The following is a 26,089-nucleotide window of genomic DNA, read 5'->3' as shown; positions in this document are numbered from 1 at the left end:
AAAATTATTTGTTAAATATTACCAATGTAAATTAATACAAATCAGAAAGGATAATAGAGATATGTAAAAATATTATATGGGTCAATGAAAAACAATATTAACACTACAAATCAATTAACACAAACTTTTCTAGTAGTAACATATTTGTTATGCAAATTCTATAAAATAAACCAGGACAAAGAAGGGAAATTTCGTTCCACGTTCCACTACACAAATTTTAATTTTTAGTTTACAAAACCAAACAATATCAATGTGTTGTTCCTCTAACTTCTATTGATACACTGAATTTGGTTATTAAATCCTTATTATTTATATTATTCAAGAACTTTCTTTTAAATTACGATAGTACATACACTCAAGAAGCATTATTATCTAAGTCTCTCATTGGCAGAGAAAAATAAGTCACATGGTAATCGTATTCTGATAAGTTTGACCCTCTCCAGTCTTCGTAACGCAGCCAAACTCTCTTCCCAGACGTTTGGCGAGCACAGCGGAAACGAAACCGCATCGGCTCCGCCCCTTGGGCTGTAGTGTGAACCAATCAGGGAACAGCCCGGGCTGATCGTGTGCCGGGTGTCATGGCTGCCTGCAGGCCGTGCTGCTCCTGTCTCCGGCTCCGGCCGCTGGGCTCTGGTCCCCTAAGTGTATCAGCTCATTTGCAAGTACGAACACTATGGAGTAGCACAAGGTCCAGAGCTGTATCTGTGGACTTAGGCAACAGGTAAGGAACAGCATGCGTTCCCTGTCTTTTCGCAGTGTGTCGTGTCTGGCCAGAACTACTACTTTAATAACCCGGGGTAGAAATCTGGAAGCCTTAAGTAATCAGGTATCCTTAACTCTTCAGGTATCCTTAACTCTTTTGGGGGAGGGGGGGTATCAGGGATCCAACTCGGGACCTTGAGTTTGCTAGGCAGGTAGCGGAACCACTGAGCCAAATCTTCTGCCCCTATCCTTAACTCTTTCTTTATCCAAATCTAATTTCTATTCCAGGTTTGGAGTCTGTCTTCTAGGATCCTCTCCCTGCGCTATCTAGTGCTCTTTGCTTCTTGATCCTACCACTTGCTCTATTTCGGGTTTCCTTTCTTCCACTGAGCCCGTCTGTCCCTCTGGCATCTATTCTCTTTACTTTCCGAAACCCGTGGATTCTACAGTGGGAAAAATTCCACCTCTAGATAACAAGTTAACATGCTTACGACATCCAACTCAATCGATTTCCAAAAAAAGTGTGGCCAGTGTAACCTTGGATAGGAAGGGAAAGGAAATACCAGTTTTATTGAACGCGAGTTAAATGATGCGCGCAATGTTTTTGCGTCTATATCTAAAGGTACTATTATTCTCGTTTTATAGTTAAAGTAACATAAACTCAAAAAAGGTTAGGTAATTTTCTCAATCAACAAAGCTAGTTATACGGAACTAGGTGGATTATGAACTACTGTTTCTCACAAAGCACATATTTTTTCCAGCAGTCGTTTATTTTTCATGTCAAAAAATACCTTTAAAAAACTACTGACTAAATTGTTAGAAATGAAACTTCTAATGCATACTTTATATAGTTAACCTTGTTTGGGGGATTTGTTTTGTTTTGTGGTCCTACGTATTGAACTCTGGGACCTTACACATGCAAAGCAGGCACCATACCACTGAGCTGCATCTCTAACGTTATATGTATATCTAAATTTTTAGAATGTACTTTAAAATTTGTTTTACCCTCGTCAATGCAAAAAAATAAATAAATTTTGGCTTTATAGTTTCCTTTCTAACTTAGTGACTGGTTGACCTTGAAAAAATATTTTGTAACTCTTGTAAAATATGAGACTGAGGGCCAGGGATTTAGCTCAGTGGTTCGGTGGCCTGCCTTGCAAGCGCAAGGACCCGAGTTCAATCCCCGGTACCAAAAAAAAGAAAAAAAAAAATATGAGACTGAGTTTGGTCACGAATCTGCAAAGGTCTATGAAGAAAAACAGACAGTAGGTATTTTAGCTTTTGTGGGCCACATACAATCTCTGTTACATATTCCTGTATGTATGTGTGTATTTATAAACCCTTTAAACATGTAAAGAACATTCTTAGTTGAATAACAGTACATGCCATGGATTGTAGTTAGCTGACCTCTGTCTTTTTTATTGTTCAGTTTTGAGTTCTTTACATATTCTAGATACAAGTTTCTTATCAGGTATTTGTTTGGTACCCGGGATCGAACTCTGGTCCTTGCGCTTGCAAGGCAAGCGGCGGAACCGCTGAGCTAAATCCCCGGCTCCTCTTAGCAGGTATTTGATTTGCAAATATTTTTTCCTCTTCTATAGATTTTTTAATTTTTTTCTTGGTGATACCCTTTGAAGAATGGAAGATTTTCATTTTGATGTAGTCCAAATTATTTTTTTCTTTTATCAGTTATGGTTTTGATGTTGTATCTAAGAAGACATTGTCTAACCCAAATTTATGATGATTTACTGCTATATTGTTTTCTTAGAATTTTGTATTTTTAATTGTTTTAGATCTAATGTCCATTTTGAGTTTAGATAGATAGACAGAAGTATTGGCAGTTAAAGCTAGGGCCATCACTCTGAGCCACATCTCTACCCCTCTTTAAAATTTTACATTTTGAGACATGGTCTCACTAAATTGCTGAGTGAACCAAGCTAGGCTTGCAATCCTCCTGCCTCAGTCTCTGAGAGTGCTGGAATTATAGGTAAGCACCACCATGCCCAGCTTAGTTTTTTTTTTTGTTTTGGTACCAGGTATTGAACTTGGGTCCTTGCGCCACCGAACCACTGAGCTAAATCCCCGGCCCTAAACTTAATTTTTTTTTTTTTTTTTTTGGTACCGGGGATTGAACTCAGGTCCTTGCGCTTGCAAGGCAGGCCACCGAACCGCTGAGCTAAATCCCCGGCCCTTAGTTTTTATTTTTATATGAAAAAGAGTCCAACTTCATTCTTTTGTACATAGAGATGAATATCCAGTTGTCCCAGGACCATTGACTGAAAACACTACTATATTCTTTCACTATTAAATTGACACTAGTGTCAAACATGAATGTCTTTATAGGTAATATTTAGAAATTTAATTTTGTGCTGAGCACAAGAGAGAAAATTTTAAAGAATTTTAAGTAAGGAAATGACCATCGTGTCTATTCAGAGGTTATGGCAGTCAACTGGATAAGGCATGGCAAGAGCCTGAATTAAGATGGTAGATTGAAATTAACATTTATGAAGGCATTTAATTTCTCCACTTCGAAAATATTTTCTCATTCAGGTTAATGCTGAGCCTTGGTTTCTGTATTTAGCAGCTCTTAAGTTCCTTTTGTATTTTTTATAATGATCATGAATTCTGTCCATTTTTGTTTATTTAGGAGGCTTTATGGGCTTGGTAATCTTAGTTCATCTATCAGAATCTTTGATTATTATATACTAAACTGGGAATTGTACTAATGACCTAACTAATTTTGTATTTAATTTTTTATTTTTAAATAGAAAATTAGAAATATCTTCTGGAAAACTGGCCAGATTTGCAGATGGCTCTGCTGTTGTACAGGTAAAAAGTCTAGGTTCCTAAAATTTCAACTTAAAATGGTTATGGATTCTGATACTGAGTATCTTCATAACATCATACAACTTAGAAATGTGATATTGGAAATTCATTCAAATACTACTAAAATTATTTCTAGTGTCAGAACCATTCCAGAAATGAGAGTTAGAGGGCTAGTAGATGTATCATCACTTTTAAGATCCCTTCCAAACTTGTGGTTTTATTGTATTCTTTTAATAAAATCTGTTATTATACGTTTCTAGAGAAAATTATTTCACTCTTCTCTTTAATAGTAATACTTGGGAAATTGTTTTAACATTTAGCCTAAATTTCTTCATAAGTAGAAAATGTGATTTGATTAATTGGATATGGCTATCAGTGAGCCTTTTCTCCCTTTGAAAAACTCAGCAACATTGTTTTTTTGTTTTGTTTTTGTTTTGTTTTGTTTTGGGGTACCGAGGTTTGAACTGGGGACCTTGCGCTTGTAAGGCAGGCAGTGGTAGCACCACTAAGCTAAATCCCAGCCCCAACTACTATTTTAATAGTGATCTTGATTATATAGAAAAGATCAGCATTAAACAACTTGTGAATAATTACTTTGTTATAATTGCAAGGAAAAAGAGATACTTTTCTTGAGTTCAACTGGAGTGAAGATTCATTCAGTTGCAACTTTTATGTTAATGTGATTTCAGTTAAATTTATCATTGTTGTTTATATTTACTAAGTCAGGTGATACTGCAGTAATGGTCACCGCAGTCAGCAAAACAAAACCTTCACCTTCCCAGTTCATGCCTTTGGTGGTAAGTATTTGTTGATTTATCTGAGCTTTAATGTAACATAAAAGTAGAATGTGAAATGTTTTTGTTCAGAGTCTAGGAATGTAAAATATAAACTTTGTACAACAAAGTATTTTCCTTAGTTGTTTGATACTGGGTCATTAAAAGAATGTAAGCTCATTCTGCATTATCAATTCTCATGCTGGTAGTAAACATACTTTAGAATATTTTAGTATGTGAGTTGATGAGATCAGTGAAAGTACTTGAGTACTTTGATGTTGAATATACAATGAATTCATTGCCTTTGTGGGTTTCCCTTCAGTATGAGTCTATAAGAATTCATTAAAGTTTTATTGCTTCTTTCTAATATAAAGAGGGGAATGCAGTTATGACTAAAAAGGTATTGTTTGACTTGACTAAAGTAAGCTACTGTGGGAAGTACTGAGGCTAAGAAGTCATCTGACTGCTAAGTGTAAGATTTTTTTTAATCAGTTGGTTGAAACATTTCTATGACCTCTCCATTCCCTGAGAGATTCAAAAGGTTAAAAATAAATAAAATATCCTCTACTAGTAGCCCAGAAAATTTTTAATAACCTCAGAAAAATTGATGTTTGGTAGTTTGGAGTGTATAATTTCTTACTAAAAAAAGAAATCATATGAACTTCATTTTTTTCATTGCCATTTCAGGTTGACTATAGACAGAAGGCTGCTGCAGCAGGTAGAATTCCCACAAACTACCTTAGAAGAGAAATTGGTTCTTCTGATAGAGAAATTCTTACAAGTCGAATAATTGGTATGACATTAACATAGAAGCATTAACCTCTTGGATATGCCAGTGCTAGCAACTCTTCCTTTCCATTTGTGTTCTACAGTAACTTAAATTTCCATTCATTTCTTGAATGCCACTGGGGATTATTTACTCTCTGTTCCCTTTCTTAAATGTGGTCTCCATGAAAGAAAAAAACTCATGCTCACCGGAGATTTAGCTCAGTGGTTCTGCCACCTGCCTCTCAAGTGCAAGGTTCCAAAAAAAATAACTCATGATCATCCACAGAATAGGTATTCAGTAAATATTTGTTGACTAAATTAATAGCTCAACATTAAGGCCATGAGCATCAAGCATATGAATTCCATGGCCCATGCCTGACCTCTATTGAATCTATCCCTAGCATTTTTCATTTTTTATATCACATAGTAATTCCTAAAACTATCTTTATCAACTACTGAAATATGTCTATAATCTTCCAAATTTTTTATATCCATAAAAATATTGTGGAATTATTTGCAACATAGAGTTCTTATAGCCAGAAATTGACAGTGTGTGTGTGTGTGTGTGTGTGTGTGTATTCATCAGACACAATACCAAGCAAATATTTTCTTTACATTAATTAATTTCTTTACATTAATTTATCTGTGATCTTTCTTAGCAAATCAATCCACAGGATTTTGTTTTTTGACATATTGAACAAAAGAGTCTTGAACTCTAAAGCATCTCTGTCAGTACTATTAATATCTTTTTCTTTCTTTTGACAGATCGATCAATTAGACCTCTTTTTCCAATTGGCTACTTTTATGATACACAGGTAAGTTTTTCTTGAGATTTATTCGTTTCCAGATGGTCAAATATGACTTAATCTCTGTAACTCTTTCTACGCTCAGTATTATAAAGAATTTTGATGATGTATCTATATCAATTACTGTAAAGTAAAAAAGTCATTTTTAAAAAGCCAATTTTTACTTGTGTGAATTTGAGCTGACACCTGATTTATGCACAGCAATTAGCTAACCAGGAGTGTTGGGGAAGCATTCCAAGCAGATAGAAAGAGGAATAAGAAAGCCTTCAGGGAGGAAAGGATTTAATGAGTTTGAAAGATCAGTGTGATTGAGGTGAAGGGGGATCAAATTATGTGGCTGGACCTTATAGGTCATATTAGTAACAGATAAGACAATACACTTTTTATTTGCCTATCTTTATTATTGGATCCTCTGAACCTCTTATATTTTAATACTTTCTAAATATTATTTTCTTTCCACATAATTACTTTATTATACTTTAAATATTTATGCTTTATATATACTTATGTAAAACATTTTATTTAAAGGAAATTCCTTAAAAACATGACATAGACACATCATTACAGTATAAGTTAATTCATTGATTTGTTTCATCTTGGCTTATAAGCCAATAATAAAAATACATAACTGACATTTACTGAATACTTGCAACATGCTAATATTGTGACAAATGCTTCATGTGCAATATACCTGTAGTTTTTACAGGAACCCATTAGGTAGATTCCATTTCTCCTAAAGATCAGTAAACTTTTAAAGTTTAATTTAGGTAATTTACCTCATGACAAAGATTTAGTTAAATATTAGCCAAAATTTAGGGGATTGGCTACAAAGCCCAGGCTTTTAACCATACAATACTCCTATAAGTTAGGCCAAATTATTAGCCTAAATGATGAATGATCCTCCCAAATCAAGTAATTTTTTTAAAGTTCTTCACATTTTTCTCCAGGTCCTTTGTAATCTGTTAGCAGTAGATGGTATTAATGAACCTGATATCCTAGCAATTAATGGTGGTAAGTATAAAAATAGAGATTCAAATTATCACTGTTTATTTTTTAAAACAATGAAATATTTTAACTTCAATTTTTATTTTTCTCCTTCTTTAAGCTTCAGTAGCCCTCTCATTATCAGATATTCCTTGGAATGGACCTGTTGGTAAGTTAGGATTTGAAAAAAAAAAACATGTTCTTTCAACAAATAGTATTGAGCATGCTATAGTAAAAGCATAGATTAATTGACTGATTTTTTTAGCCCTTTAAGAGTTGAATTACGTGACATCCTATGATTCCTTGCAGGCCTTTCAGTCATGTTCATCCTTGCTTGGGTTTTGTTTCCAATAGCAGCAGGATGTTATGGTACTATAGATTTTATGTCTGAAGATATTTTGACCTCTTAGTTGCCTCTTTATGTTAAAAAGACTTTTTCTTTCTTTGCACAAGGAAATTATCAGAGTACCTACTCTATTTTTTCAAGATAAAACAAAAATGTTTGTAATTTGCAAGATGCTATATGATAGACAAAACAGAACAGCTTTTTTTAGGTTGTAATTGTACAACATAAAAAGATTCATCAAGTAGATAATTATTGCGTGTCCTACAGACTACCTACTGAGCTAAGCAGTGAATGTACAAAGGCATACTAGGCACTAGCAATACAAAGACGAAAGAGGCAGTTCTTATCAGCATAAGAAAGAAGCATGTAATTATTAACTAATAGTATTATTATAAAGGCATACCCAAGGTACTGAAAAATGATAGAAAAGGCCAAGTTTGATTTTAGGAGTTTAAGTTGTCAAAGAGGGCCTCTCAGAGTAGCCAGTGTATAATCTGAACTCAGTAGGTTCACACATACACATCTTTGGTTGCTCTGAAGAGGGTACAGTCTAGACTAGGAGACGAGGATTAACATAAAAAAGTAGTACATTTGAACAATTCGTAATGGTCCACTGAGTCCAGAAGGTAGGGTGAGATGGGATGTTATATGGGCCTTTAATATCAAGAAATTGGAATTTTATTCTGTAGTCACAATCAAAAATCACTATAAAGTATCATGAAAAGTGGAAGTTTTCATTAAAAATTTGTAATGTTTTAATATGTATTTTAGGGGCAGTACGAATAGGAATGATTGATGGACAATGTATTGTTAACCCAACAAGAAAAGAAATATCTTCTAGTACTTTAAATTTAGTGGTTGCTGGAGCACCTAAAAGTCAGATTGGTGAGTAGTTTAAACATCACATTTATCCTAAATTTTACTTGCAAGTCTGGCATCTAAAAAAATGAGTTAAGGGCCTGGAATTTAACTCAGTGGTTCCACCACCTGCCTCGCAAGCAAAAGGTCCCAAGTTCGATTCCCAGTAACAATAACAACAAAAATGCATTTAAGCTCTTCTTGGTGTATTTTGTGTAGAAGAAAGATTCTTACTGTATCTATGCCATATCTTGGGCATGCCTTGCTTCATATTAGATAATACTTAAAAGTATAGAATATTGTACAATTTTAATTAAAATACACAAAAATCTTTTTCAAGATAATTTCAGTAATTGTTTTTAGACTAATAACTTCGTCTAAATATAGAAGCAATAAATCTGGTAATAAATTAATAGTTTTATTCGTTTAAATATCTTAATTTAGCTGATTTGTCTTTTTATGCCTGCTTGGTATCCTCTGACAAAGAAGTAGCTTATTGTTGATAGATGGAAAACTAGTAATAAAGTAAGAAATGTTCTAAATATGGTACCCTTTCACTTCCTATAATAAAAATGCCAAGATCTCATGAATGAGAGTCAGGACCTCATGCTATTGGATAGAAGAAAGAGCTTTACCTAGCAATTAGAGCATATTGGGTTTGAAACCTTTCTCTGCCATTAGAATCATGTAACCTTGGACAAATGACTCAAGGAAACTTACTGGTTTATACTACTGTGGCATTTGATGTCCTAAACTTTTTGAAATGGCATCTTCAAAAATGCAGAAACATTTTGATGAAACAAATTATTAAACTTTTAAAATTTTTAGTTCTTTTTTGTATAAATGATGTGTGACACGTTTTATTTCCAAGTACAGGTATGTTGGTCACTAATGGAGTTAGTACTAGGTACTGTATGATTAAAAAAAACACATATAATAGTAACAGGAGTAGTATACTATCCTCATATTGGTGGGGATTGTGCTGTCAAATCAGATAAGGCTTAAATGAGGTGGGAATTTATTTTTCTCTCAGGTAAAAGAAATTGAAAGTGGTAAGTCATCCAGATGTGGTGGTGTGCAACTGTAATCCCAGCATTTGAGAGGCTAAGGTAGCCCTTTATTTTTTTATTTTGAGATAGGTGTCACTAAGTTACCCAGAGTAGGCTCAAATTTGTGATCCTACTTATCACATGCACCACCATGCCCCATTAAGGTATCATTTTTTATCAGCAGAGGTTTTCTTCTTTGTCTCTGGTTTTGAGAAGTTTAATTATGATGTCTTGGCCTGACTGTCTTTGGGTTTACCCAGTTTAGGGTTCATCACTTCCTTGCATCAAACACTTATGTCTGCCATATTTAGGAAATTTTTAGCCATTCTTTTTCCAGTACTATTTCAGCCTTGCCTTCTTTCTCTTATTCTTCCGTGACCTCTTTTCACAGGTTTACTTCAATTGGCTGATGGAATTCTAACATATAAAGCACATAGGGAGACTTTTTAAAATTCAGTATTACACCTGGAAGCCTTAAAAGTGATGATTCACATAATAGTAAATCTTAATACAGGTTCTTAAATGTATGAGATATATTGTGAACGATGCCTTTTAGGGTCTTTGTACAAATGAAAGATACCAAAAATGACACACAAGTAGCCAGAAGGCTATTTAGCCTTCCGGAATGCAAAGGCAAAGCTGAATAATAGATTTTAACAAGATAACATTGTAAAAGCCCAACTTTAGAACTTTCCTATTCTGCACAGGAGTTTTACTGTTATAAAACCATAAAAACAACTTTTTTATGAATGGTAGCTAAAATTCCCTGGTACAGCCACTTAACATAGATTTACTGCAGTGTTTTCCCTACCTGTGCAAAAATTGGACAATTTGATTAATCAAAACTAAGGAGGACACATTAAATAACTGTTAAAACGGAAGCCTTCATAGGATCCCTGCTATGGTACATATTTTAAAATTCATTTAAAATACACATTAAAATTAAGTGCAATTATAAACTTTAAAAAACTGGATTTTGTTACATAGTTTATTTCTCAAAGCTATTATCTTAAAATGTAATTTATTTTCTTTTCTGTTTTGTATGTGAAAGACCTCATTGAATTTAAGGAGAATGTAAATTAAAATAGCAAGACTTTATTAACCTATTATTGATATTTTGGAAGTTTGTTTATTCTGAAGAAAGATATTGTAAAAGGTGGATATATCATACAAAATAAAACTGACTGGACCGGGGATTCAGCTCAGCTGTTCCGCCTCCTGCCTTGCAAGCGCAAGGACCCAAGTTCCATCTCTGCTACCAAAAAAATACATAAATAAAACAAAATAAAAAATAAAATCGATTTATATTATTTGTTGTGTCATGGTATTAATAAAAAGGCTCAATGGCAATAATCATCTTTTTTCCTTCCCTATAGTCATGTTGGAAGCCTCTGCTGAGAATATTTTACAGCAGGACTTTTGCCATGCTATCAAAGTGGGAGTAAAATATACCCAACAAATAATTCAAGGAATCCAGCAATTAGTAAAAGAAATTGGGGTTGCCAAGAGGACACCTCAGAAGATATTTACCCCTCCACCAGATATTGTGAAACACGCTCATAAGTAAGAACATCTATGCAAAAGAAAATAAGAAATTGTCACCAGATTTAAATTCCCCTAGAGGAAAAATTTACATGAATGCATTGACCATGTGTTACTTCATAAAAAATACTTTCATGTTTTAAAAGTTATTGCCATAAATATTGGTCTAATGACTAAAAGAATATAAACCTTAAATCTCAAATGAAAGGGACAGGTATTTGCTGTTTAAGATTCAAGTAATTTCTATATCTCATGTGTCTAGAAAAAAAGGAGAAAGGACAAGATATTTTTATATCTAGGGGAAATACTGGCTTTTCAAAATAAATTGAGTATAATCACGCTTATATGTCTGGTGCTTGGAACAATGCCTGCCACATAGACACTCAGTAAATATGAATAAATCTAAAAGAATTAATTGATCAATTAAACACAAAAAGAAAAGAGAATGTAGTACTATGTGTGAGTCATTTGCTTAAGGGGGAGAGAAATTTTAGTTCTATATCATAAGTAGTAAATAGATTAACAGTGATAAACAACAATGTATATTTTAATTATGAAATGTTTATTAAATTATGGCTTAGTTTTTTTATTTATAATAGAAATTATCTCATGTTTCAAATATTGTTATGCTAACATTTATTTTGTACTTTAGCCTTGCCGAAGAGAAACTTTCTGCAGTTTTTAAAGATTATGAACATGATAAAGTAGGTATACCTCCAGTTTCTCATATATAATTGTTAAAGGCATACTTTTTTGTCATGACTCATAATTGTGCTTATGAACATTTGTCCTTTTTTTTTTTTAAATCTAACCAAAAAGCAAAGTTGAAGGCTGTTTGCTTCTCCAGTCTTCTTTTGTTAATTCTTGTTTTAGAGAAGTACACAAGTATATTTGAATAAATTAAACATTTCTTATAAATCAATAACCATATTTTAAAGAATGATATCATTCGAAAAATATGAATACTTTTACAGTGTTAACTGTATAGCTAAAAAATGTTAGACAAGGCCGGACGTGGTGGCTCACACCTGTAATCCCAGCACTCGGGGCTGAGGCAGTAGGATCACTGTGAGTTCGAGACCAGCCTGGGCTACATAGTGAGTTCCAGGTCAGTCTCAACTATGTAGTGAGACCCTGTCTCAAAAAAACAAAACAAAAAAAAATTTAATTTAATTTAAATATTAAAAATGTTAAACATTATCAAATATAAATGTATATAACTTTTAACTATCTTTCAGGTTTCCAGAGATGAAGCTGTTAACAAGATAAGATTAGATACAGAGGAACAACTAAAAGGTAAATTTACTCTTTTAATGTATTTTTATTAGTGCCTATTAATTTACAAATTACGGAGTTTCGGTGCATGTATTTTGATCATATCCATCTCCCCATTATGATCTTCAATTCCCTCCTCCTTCCTTTCCTCTTGTTTAATAATAGTCCCCCTTCTATTTTGATACCATCCTTTTTAGATTCAACATATTAGGGAGAATATGCAATATTTGTATTTCTTAGTCTAGCTTATTTTGCTTAATACAATGATAACTAGCTCCATGTATTTTTCTGCATATGACATGATTTTGTTCATCTTTATCATTAAATAATACTACATTGTATATATATATATATATATATATATATAGATATACCATATTGTTTTTAATCAATTCATCTGTTGATGGCCACCTATGCTGATTCCATAGCTTGGTTATTGTGAACTATGTCACAGTAAACATAAATGTGCAGGTATTCCTATAGTAAGCTCTTTAATTCTTTTGGGTATGTAATAAAGAGTGGTACACCTGGATCCATGATAGCTCTATTTTTTAGTTTGTTGTGGGGGGTGGTGAGATGGTTTCACTATGTAGTAGTTCAGGCTAGCTTTGAACTCACTATGTAACCCAGGCTGACCTCGAACTCAGAGCAATACTGCCTTAGCCTCTCAAGTGCTAAGATCACAGGTGTGCACCACCACACCTGGCAATATTTAGTTTTTGGAGGAATCCCCATACTGATATCCATTGTGGTTATACTAATTTACATTCCCACTAGCAATGTACAAGTGTCCTTTTTCCTCTCACATCCTCAACAGCATTTGCTGTTTTCCATATTCTTGATGATAGCCATCCTGACTGGGGTGAGATGCATTCTGTAATGTAGTTTAATTTTTGTTTTTCCCCAGTAGCTAAAGATGTTGTACATTTTTTCATGTACTTATTAGCTATTTGTACTTCTTTTGAAAAGTTTCTGTTCATTTGTCCATTTATTGATTGGACTGTTTCTTATATTCTAGATATTAATCCTCTGTCAGAAGAATAGCTAGCAGAGACTTTTCTCTCATTCTATAGGTTGTCTCTTCACTGTTGATTGTTTTCTTTGCTGTGCAGAAATTTTTAAATTTCATGCAATCTTATTTGTTGATACTGCTATATTTTCTGGGCAACTGGAGTCCTATTAAGGAGGTCTTTGCTTATACTTATAATTTCAAGTTATAATTTCTTCTATGTTTTCTTCTAGCAGTTTCAAAGTTTCAAGTTTTATACCTAGGTCTTGAATCCATTTTGAATTGGTTTTCTTACAGGGTAAGAAAGTGGGATCTAGTTTCAGTCTTCTACAATGAATATTCAGTGTTCCCAACCATTTTTTAAAGAGGTTGTCTTTTTTTTTCCACTGTATATTTTTTGGCTTCTTTGTCAAGAATTATATGACTACAGTTGCATGTGTTTGTTTCTGTGTCCTCTATTTTAGTTCACTGTGCCATGTCTGTCCTATTTTTGTTACTATGACTTTGTTCTATAATTTGAAATAAAGTATTGAGATACCTCTACCTTTTGTTTATTTACTCTGTTTCCACAAAGTCATTGGGTTTTTTATGTGAATTGCATTGCCTCTTTATATCACTTTTGGTAATATGGTCATTTTAATAATATTCTGCTGACCCACAAATATGGGAAATCTTTCATTTTCTCATGTATTCATTTTCTTTCTTCATTGTTCTGTAGTTTTCACTATTGAGGTCTTTTACCTCAGTTATTTTGATCCTCAGGTTTTTGTGTTTGTTTTTTAAGCTACTATAAATTGTTTTCTTGATTTCTTTCTCAGCCAATGCATTACTGAATTTCGTTTTTCAGGGGTTTTTTGTTTTTTTGAGACAGGGTCTCTCTATGCCATTCAGGCTGACCTTGAACTCACTATGTAGCCCAGGCTATTCGAACTTGCAGTGATCCTCCTGCTTCAGCCTCCCAAGTTCTGGGATTACAGGTGTGTGCCACCACACCCAGCAATTACTGAATTTAATTTAGAAAAAAATTGAAAAATGCAGTGATACCTTGGTTGTCGAACTCAGTTCGTGCCAAATTCATGTTCAAATATTGAAATATTTGCAAATTAAACATTTTTCCCATAAAAAATGGAAAACCAAATAATTAGTTCTGAGGCCCCAAAATTATACTTTTAAATACATTTTTCTAGGACTTTTAACAAATTTCAGTGATTTCTTTCTCTAACTCTGTCATGGTTCTCAGTTTCCTTCTTAGCCTAATTCTTTGCATTATACTACATATTTTATGCAAATGAAGTACCCCCAAAAAAGCATAAAAATAAGAACCAAGATACATCTTGTAAAGGTACAAGGTCCTAATGATGAATATAACTGTATTGTATACCAAACACATACCAATAAACTTAATGGAAAAAAAAAGCACAATGACAAGTATTTTACTGTACTAACACAAGCACTATATGTTGTCTGGACAAGAGTGGCACTTAGACTGAATTGTCACCTGTTTGTACCCAAGGTGAAACAAGATAGATGACTCTTGGCCTGTACAGGTTTTTTTGAAGTCAGATATTTTGTTCAACTATCAAAGTTACAAATACCAAGCAGATTTTTTTCAAACTTTGCTGTTCAAATAGTGGAAAGTACGAGCTTGGAACCATTTGACAACCAAGGTGTCACTGTAAAAGGTTTTTTTCTAAAATATCTATGGTGATACCTCAGAGAAATCAGTTACTCATTGTTCCTTAGTTTTAAGTAAAATTTTGGTGATGGTACATCACAAGGTTACTGTTAAATTAACTTCTGTGAGTGCTGCAAACACAATATTTGAGAGAGGCACCTGGCAAATATTGAATGTGAAATGTTCCTATCTTTTCTACTTCAGACTCTTACCCTGTATAGTGGGTTGTCTTGTGTCTTGTGTCTTTCATTTGAAAACCTGAAAGATAGTCTTTAAAATTCTTGTGTTTTATCTGTACTGTTGCGGTAATACCTAGTTTATAAGAATTACATTAGTAGGAAGTGGGAAGGGTAGGGGAAAGGAAATAAGAGAAAAGAAAAAAATATGAGAAAATGAAAAAATGGAAACAAAGTTTTTAGGGAGGGAAAGGGAAATACATAGGGAAGCAAAAGGGGGTGAAGGGAGGGCAGGGGTATGGGGAAAAAATGAGAACCAAGACCTGTCATGTAAAGGTATAAGATCCCAATGATGAATGTAACTGTACTGTATACCTAAAATGTACCAATAAACTCAATGAGAAAAAAAAAAATTACATTAGTAGGGCCAGAGATTTAGCTCAGAGGTTCCGCCGCCTGCCTTGCAAGCTCAAAGACCCGAGTTCAATCCTGGTACCAAAAAAAAAGAATTACACTAGTAAATCATTTATAATTGTACTTGGCAGATAGTATTCAATAAATGTTAACTGATGCTGTTATTAGTCTTAATATTGTGTGGAATTATTAGATACAGAGCCTTAAATAATTTAGCTCTCCAGAAATTATTAAGCAGTCTTATTGCATAACATAAATATCATACAAAGAGAATATAATGGAGGTGTGACATACAATGTATTAATTATATAAAGTATAATATTAAAATATAATATTTAATGTATCTTTCTGTCACCATTTCTCACATTCTGGTTTTTTAAAGTTATGCATTATTTAATAAACCAAGCACTTGAGAGAACAGTACAGATCACAGCTGTATCAGTTACTCTCTGAGTGTTCGCAGATGGTTTACTTCTTTAAATCTCTTATTTTTTCTTCTGTAAGATAGGAATAATAGTTTTCCTTATTAGCTACTATGAAGATTAACGGCATTTTTTAAAAAGCTACCTGTGAAGTGCCTGGCTCAAAAAAGCACTTGCTAAATGTTAGCTTCAAAATGGTGAGGATTTATAATACATGAAAAAAATGTACATTTCAGTTTTGCAGACTAAGATAAAAGTTCTCAAAGCTAATGAGAATGACCATCCTTAAAACTGTCAGTTAAACCTTTTCATAATATGGTTGGTTAGATTTGTCAAGTAATGTAATACAATAAGGAAGCTAATTACAAACCACTATTGTTCTATGAATTCTCAGTGACAACACATCTGAGATACCTAATACTTGGTATGTCTCATTTAACTTCAGAACATTTTATTTTTCTACTTTGTTTGCCTGAGAAGTAAAAGTTCAGAGTGGAATCCTTGGCTTACTACCATAATAATTGACTTGATGGTGCAAACTTTGAAGAAATCTATCTTCGAAAAATAGAAAACCTCTGTTTTGTCTTTTTTCTATAGAAAATTTTCCAGAAGCTGATCCATATGAAATAATAGAGTCCTTCAATGTTGTTTCAAAGGAGGTTTTTAGAAGTATAATTTTGAATGAATATAAAAGGTAAACATATCCTGTTTTCTAAGATGAGTTATTACTATTCTTCCCAACTGATTTCCAAACCCTGGCTCAAGTCATTGTCCTTCCTCAGCCTTCACATTAGCTGAGAATATAGGTGCGTGCCACCATGCTTGGCTAACATCTTTTGACACAAAACATGTGCTGTCCCTGCAAATTGCCTTGGAAATGGCAGCCTGCTCAAAGGAAAGAACTGCTCTTCAAATGAAGACACATAATTATTTAAAAATGGGGACATACTGAAGAAAGATAAGGATAGTATAGATGAGTCACTGTCTGTCACTAACCTAATATGTAGCACATGCTTTACAGCCCTCACTGCACATCAGAATGACTTGGATGGTTTTATAACAGTAGAGATGTATGGTCACAACCTCAAATACTGATTCGGTGGGACTGAGTGTGGAATGCAAGTACCTGTATTATTTCTTAAGTTCTACAGGGAATTATGATACACAGCTAGAGTTGAGAATGTTTTGTATGGATAAAGGGACATGTAATTTTTGTGATTTTCATCTCAGCTTTACCGTTTGTTTCCTTTATTAATACAGGTGTGATGGGCGTGATTTGACTTCACTTAGGAATATAAGTTGTGAGGTAGATATGTTTAAAACTCTTCATGGATCAGCATTATTTCAGAGGGGACAAACACAGGTAAAAAAAATAACAATAGTTATTTGATAAAATAGGATTGTTAGATCTATTAGAAGTATATAGGTATTATAGGATTTTATCATGTGGTGTATATATGAAAAATTTCAACCATTATTTCGTCCATTTTTTCATGCCTCATTCTCTTTGTTTTCCCTTGGTGGTATTGCAAGAACACATATGTTACCCTCATCCTCTTTGATATTATCACAAAGGTCCCTGAGAGGTGGTTCGCTTTATGTTGGCGATTTTCTTCCCAGTGCTTGGGAATGAACCCAGGGCTTTGTGAATGCTAGGCAAATGCACCCCCCTGGACAGTTTCTATCAGACAGTTTCTTCATGTTCACTGATTCTTTCAATTATGAATCTCCTTTCAATTATGAGATGGCATATTTTTCAGTTCCAGAATTTTCAATAATTCTTTTTATGTCCTTCAGCATAATTATAATAGCTATTGATAATTTTTGTCTGTTAATCCAATATCTTATCTTTTCTCTTGAGAACAGGCTATTTTTTCTTTCTGTGTAGAGTATCCTGGACTTTATGAATGATATTGATTGTAGAGTATTTGGATTATATTCTTACCTTCCAAAGAAGATTGAGTTTTTTGGGTTTTTTTTTTTAAGTGAGCAATTTTATTGCCTGAACTTTTGTTGAGGCTTCTTCTATGGACAAGTACATAACTTTTATAAATATTTCTCCTTCTTCCTGTCTTCCTCCCCTAGCACTCCTAGTATAGAGCTTTACATATGTATATGTCATCTATATGATGTTAGATATGTGGATTTTTCAGATTTACATACAACTTGAATATTGACAAAGTGAGTATTTCCCATGCTAAGTGCCATGGTTAGTTTGTATAGAATGTACTTTTTTTTTTTTTAAGACGGGGTTTTGTTATGCAGTCTAGCACTTGGCAATCTTCCTACCTTAGCATCCAGAGTGCTTGGGTTACAGGCAAGAGCATCCTCTACATTGAGAACTACAACACTCTGAAAAAAGAGATTGAAGAGGATATAAGAAAATTTAAAGATATCCCTTGTTCCTGGGTAGGAAGAAGCAATATAGTAAAAATGGCCATACTTCCAAAACTGCTATACAGATTCAATGCAATCCCTATTGAAATCCCAACAGTATCACAGAATTACAGAAAACAATCCAAAAATTCATTTGGAACCAGAAGAGACCTAGAATAGCAAAAGAAGTTCCAGGCAACAGAGACATGGCAGGGGGTGTCACAATCCCCAACTTGAAACTATACTACAAAGCCAGTGTGATAAAAACAGCATAGTACTGGCAAAGAAACAGACCCGAGGATGAGTGGAACAGATTAGAAGATGCAGAAACAACTCCGGACATACTCAGCTATCTCATATTTGACAAAGGAGCCAACCATCCTCACTGAGGGAAAGATAGCCTCTTTAATAAATGGTGTTGGAAAAACTGGATTTCAACATGCCAAAGATTAAAACTAGACCCTTATCTTTCTCCATGCACTAATCTACAATCCAAATGGATTAAAGATCTAAATATTAAAACAAACACTAAACTTGCTGGAAAATAAGTTAGGTAGAACTCTTGAAGATACTGGCATAGGAGAAGACTTCATGAATAAATCCTCAATAGCACAAGAGCTAGCACAAAGAATCAACAACTGGGATCTCATCCTTTTTTAAAAGCTTCTCTGCCAGAGAAATCACAAGCAGAGCTAAGAGACAACCCACAATGTGGGAAAAAATTTTTAACCAGCGGTTCCTTAGACAAAGATCTACTACCTAGAATATATTTAAAAACTCCAAAAAATCAGGCCTCCCAAATATAAAGACCCAATTCAAAAACGGGCATCTGAAATTAACAGACATTTCTCACACAAAGAAGTAAAAGCAGCAAATAATCATATGAAAAAGTGTTCAACATCACTGGTCATTTGAGAGATGCAGATGAAAACAACACTGAGATTCCATCTCAGCCCAGTAAGAATGGCTATCAAGAAATCAACCAATAACAAATGCTGGCAGGGTTGTGAGGAGAAAGGAACCCTTCTCCATTGTTGGTGGGAGTGCAGACTGGTGCAATCACTGTAGAAATCAATATGGAGATACCTCAAACAACTAGGATTAGAAGTGCCTTTTGACCCAGCTATTCCTCTGCTGGGTATCTTCCCAGAAGAATTAAAAGAATCATACCACAGAGATATATGCTCACCCATGTTTACAGCGGCACAGTTTGTAATAGCTAAAATTTGGAAACGGCTTAATTGCCCATCAACTGGAGACTGGATAAAGAAGATGTGTTTTTTTTTTTTTTTATAAAATGGAGTACTAAACAATAAAGAATGAGAAACTAGACATTTATTGCTAAGTGAATGCACATCGAGGCCATACTCTTAAGTGAAATTAATAACTCACATGTGTAAATACTGAATGGTTTCTCTGGTGTGAAAAACTAAAAGTGTAAGGATCAAAATGTATAATTGATATTGTGTAATAGGAAGAAAAAGTCTAAAAGAATAGAGGAAGTGGGAGGGGTAGGGGAAATTAAAAAGGGAAAAGACAAAAATATGTGAAAAGGAAAAACATGAAAACAGTGTCTTTGCAAACAGGGAAGAGTGGAGGGACTGAAGGGAGGGCTGGGGTATGGGGAAAAATAAGAACCAGGATAAGTCATTTAAAGGTACAAGATCCCAATGATGAATGTAACTGTATTGTATACCTAAAATATACCAATAGATTTAATATAGATTTTGTAAAAAGTGCCACGATGCCCAGCAAATACACACACACACACACACACACACACACACACACACACACACACACACTTTTTTTTTTAAGTTAATTGGATTCTTTAAATATTTTTATTTTGAGCTGAGTGTATCTCAATGATAGAACATATGCAGGAGAACCTGAGTTCAATTCCCAGAACCAAAACAACATAGTTTGTTGTTACTGTTATTTTGTTGTTGTTTTCATTTTTATTGTTAGTATATTAAAGCCTGAGGAACTTTTTATCTTTTTAGGTGCTGTGTACTGTAACATTTGATTCATTAGAATCCAGTATAAAATCAGATCAAATTATAACAGCTATAAAGTAAGTTATATTTCTGTAATGTTGTGTTTTGATGTTCCAATATATAATTGAAGCTCATATGGTATAGTATTAGTTATAATTTCTTTTTTAACATGTATCTCTGTTCTTCATTTTTCCATTTACATAGTGGAAACCTGAAAAGATTTTTTTATGTGTATACTATATTCTAACTCATTGGTTTGGAACACCTATTGGTAAAGCATTTCTTTCTTTAATGTGTTTATTTCTCTATCTGTAAACTGATTTCCTTGGTAATCCTGAATGGATAGGTTTTTCTTTTATAACGGAGAAAAATAAATACTGTAGGCAGAAATTCCATTTGGAAAGTAATCTGGAGGATTTTGATGAAAGACGCTATCTAATCCCAAACCACACTATGACATTTTTTTATTTAGAGAATCTTGGCTCTCTTCCCGTTTGTAAAAAGTGAGCAATAAAATAATACTGATCAATTATAAACTATCAGTCCCACCAGCATTACTGCATCAGTGCCCTAGGATGTACACCCAGTCAGTTCTTTCTTCAGTGTTTAATAGCCCTCCTTACCTTACCTTGCTTAATGGTCCCAGAAGACTATAGGACTGCCTCCCTCTTCTTGGCTAACTGATGAGGGTAATCCCTAGTATTTTCAGGATAGCCACTCATTGGTTTTCATATACTCATATATGATAAAAATTGACAGTGCAGTTATGTGTGATGCTAGACTATTTCATCCTAGCTTGAAAGAAATTCTTACAGTTTGCTTTATATTCCCATCTAGCCAAAACTTTGCTCCTCTAGCCTTTTCCCTTTTGACTTCTAGAGCTTAGAAAGAACACTGGATTTGGCCAGCTCACCTTCATGTAATTCCCACTTTTAGATCTGTAACTATGTAAATGGAGGGAGTACATGCACATCATTCAACTATGCTGGCCTTTGGTTTCCTTTTCTTGTAAATTACAAGTATTGAGCCAGTGATCTGTATCATCCTACCTCACAAAAACCTGTTTTCTTTAGTGTTCTGAAGGAGTTGACTTTTTAGATTTCTTTTTCTAAGGCTGTACTTCATGGTTAGGCAGATTCTGCTGCATCTGTAGACAGTTTCTAAATCCCCTGCATAGAAAGATACTGATTGTAATTCCACCCAAAGAGGCTGCTATCTGTGTTAACACCCTGTTACATGCATGTCATTTTTCTAGATAAACCTGGTTTCCTGCCTCTGGGAATTTGCAATTCTTACTTTTTCCCATTTTTCTAGACTCTCTCACAATATTCTGTTTTCAAACACTGAAAAGATCTTTGCCAGTCAGATCTTCTGATTGCTGTCAGCTATATAATCTGTATTACTGATCTTCATTTCACATGTTGAGTGGGAAAAAGATTGTAATTCTTGGATGTTTTGTTTCATTTTTTTTGTTTTAAGACAGGGTCTTGATCTGTAGTCCAGGCTGGCCTCAAACTCATGGTGATCTTCTACCTCAGCCTCCTAAGTGCTTGAATTACTGGTGTACACTACCACACCCTCTCATGAGATTTAAATATTATGGCTATAACACTTAAGATTCTTTCAGTACTTATTAATGCTTAAAAATATGTCTGATGTCTTATTATTCAAATCTGGTTATCTAGGGCTTATATTTGAAGCAAAACTGTTTTCTTCTATGTAGAATTTATTCATAAGCCCCAGAAAAAAATGCCACTTCTCAGTTACTTGGGAGGCTAAATCAAGAGGACTGCTGGGGTTCAAAACCAGCCTGGGAAACAAAATGGATCCTATCTCAAAAAAAAAAAAAAAAATGCTGTTTTTCATGTTTTCTGTTTCAGAGTTGCAGACCAACTCTTGGTGGTGTTTAACTGGATTTTTTTTAAATCCTCTAAAATCTTTTTTAGTTATTTATTAAAATAGGTCTTTTTGTGTCATTATGATATTTTTTAATATTATGCCTTTTCTCTGTAGTGGGATAAAAGATAAAAATTTCATGCTGCACTATGAGGTAAGATGAATTTTTTTTCCCAAAATTTTATTATGAAATTTTCTAGGACATAGCAAAATTGAAAAAATGTCAGTAAATAGATATATATACATTGCTTAGGTTTTCCTGTTGATGTTTTATGAATTTGTTCAGGTTGATTTGGGGCTATTATTTTATTGCATGCAGAAGAAATAAGTAGAGCTTTCCAACCAATACCTTCCTCTTCTAAGTCTAAGGTAAAATATTGTAGACATTGTTGTTTGCCTTTACACAAGAGAGTTATACCATACCCATGTCAAACAACAGTGGAGCTTTTCAGCTGGCAAATCACCTTTCCCTCAGGTCAGTTTTTTCTACTTTTTTCCCAGTGTGCTATTACAGCCACCTAACATATAGTACTTATAATTTTATTATTTGAATCAAACACATAGAAGGCTTGTGTAAAGTAGTAAGTCACTTTACTTTTTTTTTTTTTTTTTTTTTTTTTGAGACAGGGTCTCACTATGTAGTTCAGGCTGACCTTGAGCTCACTATGTAGCCCAGGATGCAAGGACCCGAGTTCAATCCCTGGTACCAAAAACAAAAACTATGTAGCCCAGGCTGGCTTCAAATTCTTGGCAGTCCTCCTGCCTCAGCCTCCCAAGTGCTGGGATTATAGGCATGCACCACCATGCCTGGCCAAGTCACTTTACTTTTGAGTGATATGGTTGGTTGCCCAGAATCTCAATATTTAACATTTGTTGAACCTGCTATAATCAATAGAGAACACTGTATATAGAAACTATATGCTTTAGAATATCCATAAACCTGGAGATTTACACAGGCTTTGAATCCCTTACAAATATTCTATTCTGGATGTACTCATAAAACGAGAGAAATTATAATTGAGTAAAGCACATCCTTTGTTATTAGCTACTGAGCACATGTTAATCTAAGGGGCAGCTATGCAGAATGCAGGAGCAGGTTATTGAGAAAAGAGGTTAGGGAGGGAGCTGTAGAAGGAAATGTGTTATTATTGTCATATCTCATCTTGAAACCCCTTTTATTATAAATTGTAGGTTCTGAAAACTATATAAACAAAAGATGGCTTTAATGAGTTTTTGTAAGACAAATAGCCTTGCATTCACCACTCGTCAGGAAATACAACATCACCAGCCACTTCAGAAGCTTCTCTATGCCTTTCATTCCAGTCTTAACACCCTTCCTTCCCTATAAGTAACCAGCTGCCCTCCTAAATTTTATAGAAACGATTTCTTGTATTTCCATATATCCGTAGATACTTTGGTTTGTTCATCTTTTTAACATTGCTATATCTTTGTCTCTTTTAATCTGTGTATGTCTCCCTCACATAGTGTTCTTCATAGTCTGTCTACTAAAGCCTCAGAGTCACTTGTGCTGTAGTGTCCCCCACATTCTGAGCATTGCTGACTGCACTCTCATGGAAAAGTTCATTCAGTATATCCCCTGTCCTCTTCATTTCTACATTGAGCTTGATCAGATTCATGCTTTACTGCTCCTTTTCATTTTTTTTTTGGACTGTAGATCAAACTCAGGACCTTGCACGTTGGAAGGCATGTGCAGTGCTACTGAGCTAAATCCCCAGCCCCTTTTTACATTTTTTTGCTAACCCAGAATTCCACATTTTTATGGAAAATCTCCCAACTTTTAAATGACCGCAATTAATTTACATTCCTTGATGATAACATTCCATTAAAAGTATAGTCTTGCTGGGGATTTCGCTCAGTGGCACTGAGCATGCCTTGCAAGTGCAAGGTCCTGAGTTTGATCCGGCGGGGGGAATATATACATATATATGTCTATAACCTGCCTAAAATAAAATCCTTATCAAAAAGATATGTATCTCAATATATACTTTTAAAATGTTTATTATTACAAAAATACATTGTTGTTTAAATAAACAGTATGGAAATGTGTGGTGTAAATTCCCATAACCATCCACTTTCCACCCCCTAATTCACTTGTATATATAAATATACTTTTTTTTTTTTTTTTTTTTTTTTTTTTTTTTTTTTTTTTTTTTTTTTTTTTTTTTTGGTACCAAGGATTGAACTCAGGACCTTGGCGCTTGTGAGCTAGATGTGGCAACCACTAGCTGAACCTTTGGCCCATAAATGTATTTTTTTAAAAAAAACAGGATTCTGCTTGTTTTATTTGTGTAACATCATTGGCATCTTTTTGTGTCAATTTATATGAATCTTTTTTTTTTTATTTTTTAAGTTTCCTCCTTATGCAACTAATGAAACTGGCAAAGTCACTGGAATAAATAGGAGAGAACTTGGGCATGGTGAGTACAAATCTGTAAGCTTGTATGTGTTCTTACAGTGATTCAGTACATTTTCTTGCTTATTTTATATTCTTTTCTAATTTAGGTGCTCTTGCAGAGAAAGCTTTGTATCCTGTTATTCCCAAAGATTTTCCTTTCACTGTAAGAGTTACATCTGAAGTTCTAGAGTCAAATGGTATAGTATCAAAATATTTCTTCCCCAGTAGAAAGACCAGATTCCCTGTTACATTCTTAAATAGATCAGATGGTCACTGATTTTAAGAGAAAAGCACCAAAGCTCAGAATTTAAACTATAGTCATTTCTGTTGTCTACTGTGTGTAACTGGACTTAAGAGTCCTATCACAGAGACAGAGCCCTATGTCTTCACCCTTTGGTTTTTTGAGACAGGGTCTCGCTATGTAGTTGAGAATGACCTGGAACTTACTATGTAGCCCAGGCTGGTCTTGAACTCACAGTGATCCTCCTGCCTCAGCCTCCTGAGTGCTGGGATTACAGGCATGTGCTACCACACCCGGATTTCTTTACCGTTTGAGTAAGGCAGTAAAAACAGTATTGCTAGTCCTTTTGGAGGGTCACAGAACCAGAATTTCTATGGCAATACTATCCAAGGGAATTATTTTTGATAATGAAAACATTTTATATATTTATAGTCTTCGTTAAGAACCAAATTTATTTCAGTTAATAAGTAGCCTAATATGTCTTATAGTTACCATATTGGACCATGCAGCTCTGTAGTTTGTGACTTATGTGCTTTTAACCGCTTACAATCCAATTATTTAAATACAGGATAACCAAAAATCGCATTTTATTAATTTTTATAAGATAATATAGGAAATATAAAAATGAGTTTTATCAGATTTATTCAATATTAGAATCAGTTGAAATGACACCTTCCTGAGTGATGCTCAGAATAAACTGTTAAGTTATTAAAAGCATGGAAATAAAAACTATTGAATATTTTTAAGGGAATAACTGATGATAATTTTCTACATTTAAAAAAATTATAAATTATTTCAAAATATGTATTATAAAGCAAGTATTTTCCTTTCTATAGGGTCCTCTTCTATGGCGTCTGCATGTGGTGGAAGCTTGGCCTTAATGGATGCAGGTAAAAGAATTATGTCTCAAAACTGCCAACACTTTATATACATATGTGATCAGTATAAAATATAATGTTTCTTTAAAGTTGGATTTTAGTAAGACTCAGATCCTAGATTACTAAGCCAGACCAGTAGCAAAATAGTTTTGAATATCAACATATTGCTAGAATTCTTTTAGCTAAAAGCATTTCACTGAAAATTACTTCCTTACTTTGGTGAGCCAGTGAACTTTCTTATCTTTATCTTTCTGGAGAGCTGCAGGGCTGATTCCAATCGCTAAGTCTTTTTTTTTTTTTTTTTTTCTTTTTTTTTTTTTTTTTTTTTTTTTTTAAGGGAGTAGGCCGAATGAAAAGTTGGAAAGCTGCCTTCAGATGCTGGAAGGGTCATGAAGAAAAAAGTTCTGATTAGTTACATTATCCAGGGCTTCAAACTTTAATAGATTTTGATTGATGGATGGAAGTCAAAGCTAAAACCAAAGGAAGGCGTACACATGTTTAAAGATTTTTGAGTTAGAAATGCTTTCCTTCCAACTCTTCCTAAAAGGAAGTCATGTAGGGAAAGCAAAATAGTGATTAAGGAATGAGGGGCAACAGCAGGCCACTTTCCTCTAGGGTTTTCTTGGTTCCCAGGCCAGGCCTGGCTGCCTGCTTGGGAAA

General features: G+C 34.0%; 1 protein-coding gene across 1 annotated transcript in view; it reads left to right on the top strand.

Moving 5' to 3' along the window:
- The first annotated feature begins 544 nt into the window (after window positions 1-544).
- Window positions 545-26,089, top strand: part of Pnpt1 (polyribonucleotide nucleotidyltransferase 1) — a 42,480-nt gene continuing 16,935 nt past the window's right edge. The window contains exons 1-18 of the mRNA XM_010615869.3: window positions 545-721; window positions 3,471-3,531; window positions 4,251-4,325; window positions 4,989-5,094; window positions 5,835-5,884; window positions 6,823-6,886; window positions 6,981-7,028; window positions 7,977-8,090; window positions 10,489-10,675; window positions 11,307-11,358; window positions 11,893-11,950; window positions 16,223-16,319; window positions 16,886-16,988; window positions 20,005-20,075; window positions 22,012-22,048; window positions 24,266-24,332; window positions 24,418-24,507; window positions 25,388-25,441. Of these exons, the coding sequence (XP_010614171.1) occupies window positions 579-721; window positions 3,471-3,531; window positions 4,251-4,325; window positions 4,989-5,094; window positions 5,835-5,884; window positions 6,823-6,886; window positions 6,981-7,028; window positions 7,977-8,090; window positions 10,489-10,675; window positions 11,307-11,358; window positions 11,893-11,950; window positions 16,223-16,319; window positions 16,886-16,988; window positions 20,005-20,075; window positions 22,012-22,048; window positions 24,266-24,332; window positions 24,418-24,507; window positions 25,388-25,441 (1,477 nt within the window). The 5' untranslated portion in view covers window positions 545-578. The remainder of the gene's footprint in view (window positions 722-3,470; window positions 3,532-4,250; window positions 4,326-4,988; window positions 5,095-5,834; window positions 5,885-6,822; window positions 6,887-6,980; window positions 7,029-7,976; window positions 8,091-10,488; window positions 10,676-11,306; window positions 11,359-11,892; window positions 11,951-16,222; window positions 16,320-16,885; window positions 16,989-20,004; window positions 20,076-22,011; window positions 22,049-24,265; window positions 24,333-24,417; window positions 24,508-25,387; window positions 25,442-26,089) is intronic.

Source organism: Fukomys damarensis, unplaced genomic scaffold (assembly GCF_012274545.1).
Source record: "Fukomys damarensis isolate Sample0158 unplaced genomic scaffold, DMR_v1.0_HiC HiC_scaffold_2, whole genome shotgun sequence".
NCBI classification, from domain to species: Eukaryota; Metazoa; Chordata; class Mammalia; order Rodentia; family Bathyergidae; genus Fukomys; species Fukomys damarensis.
This window is presented reverse-complemented; position numbering and strand designations above follow the sequence as displayed.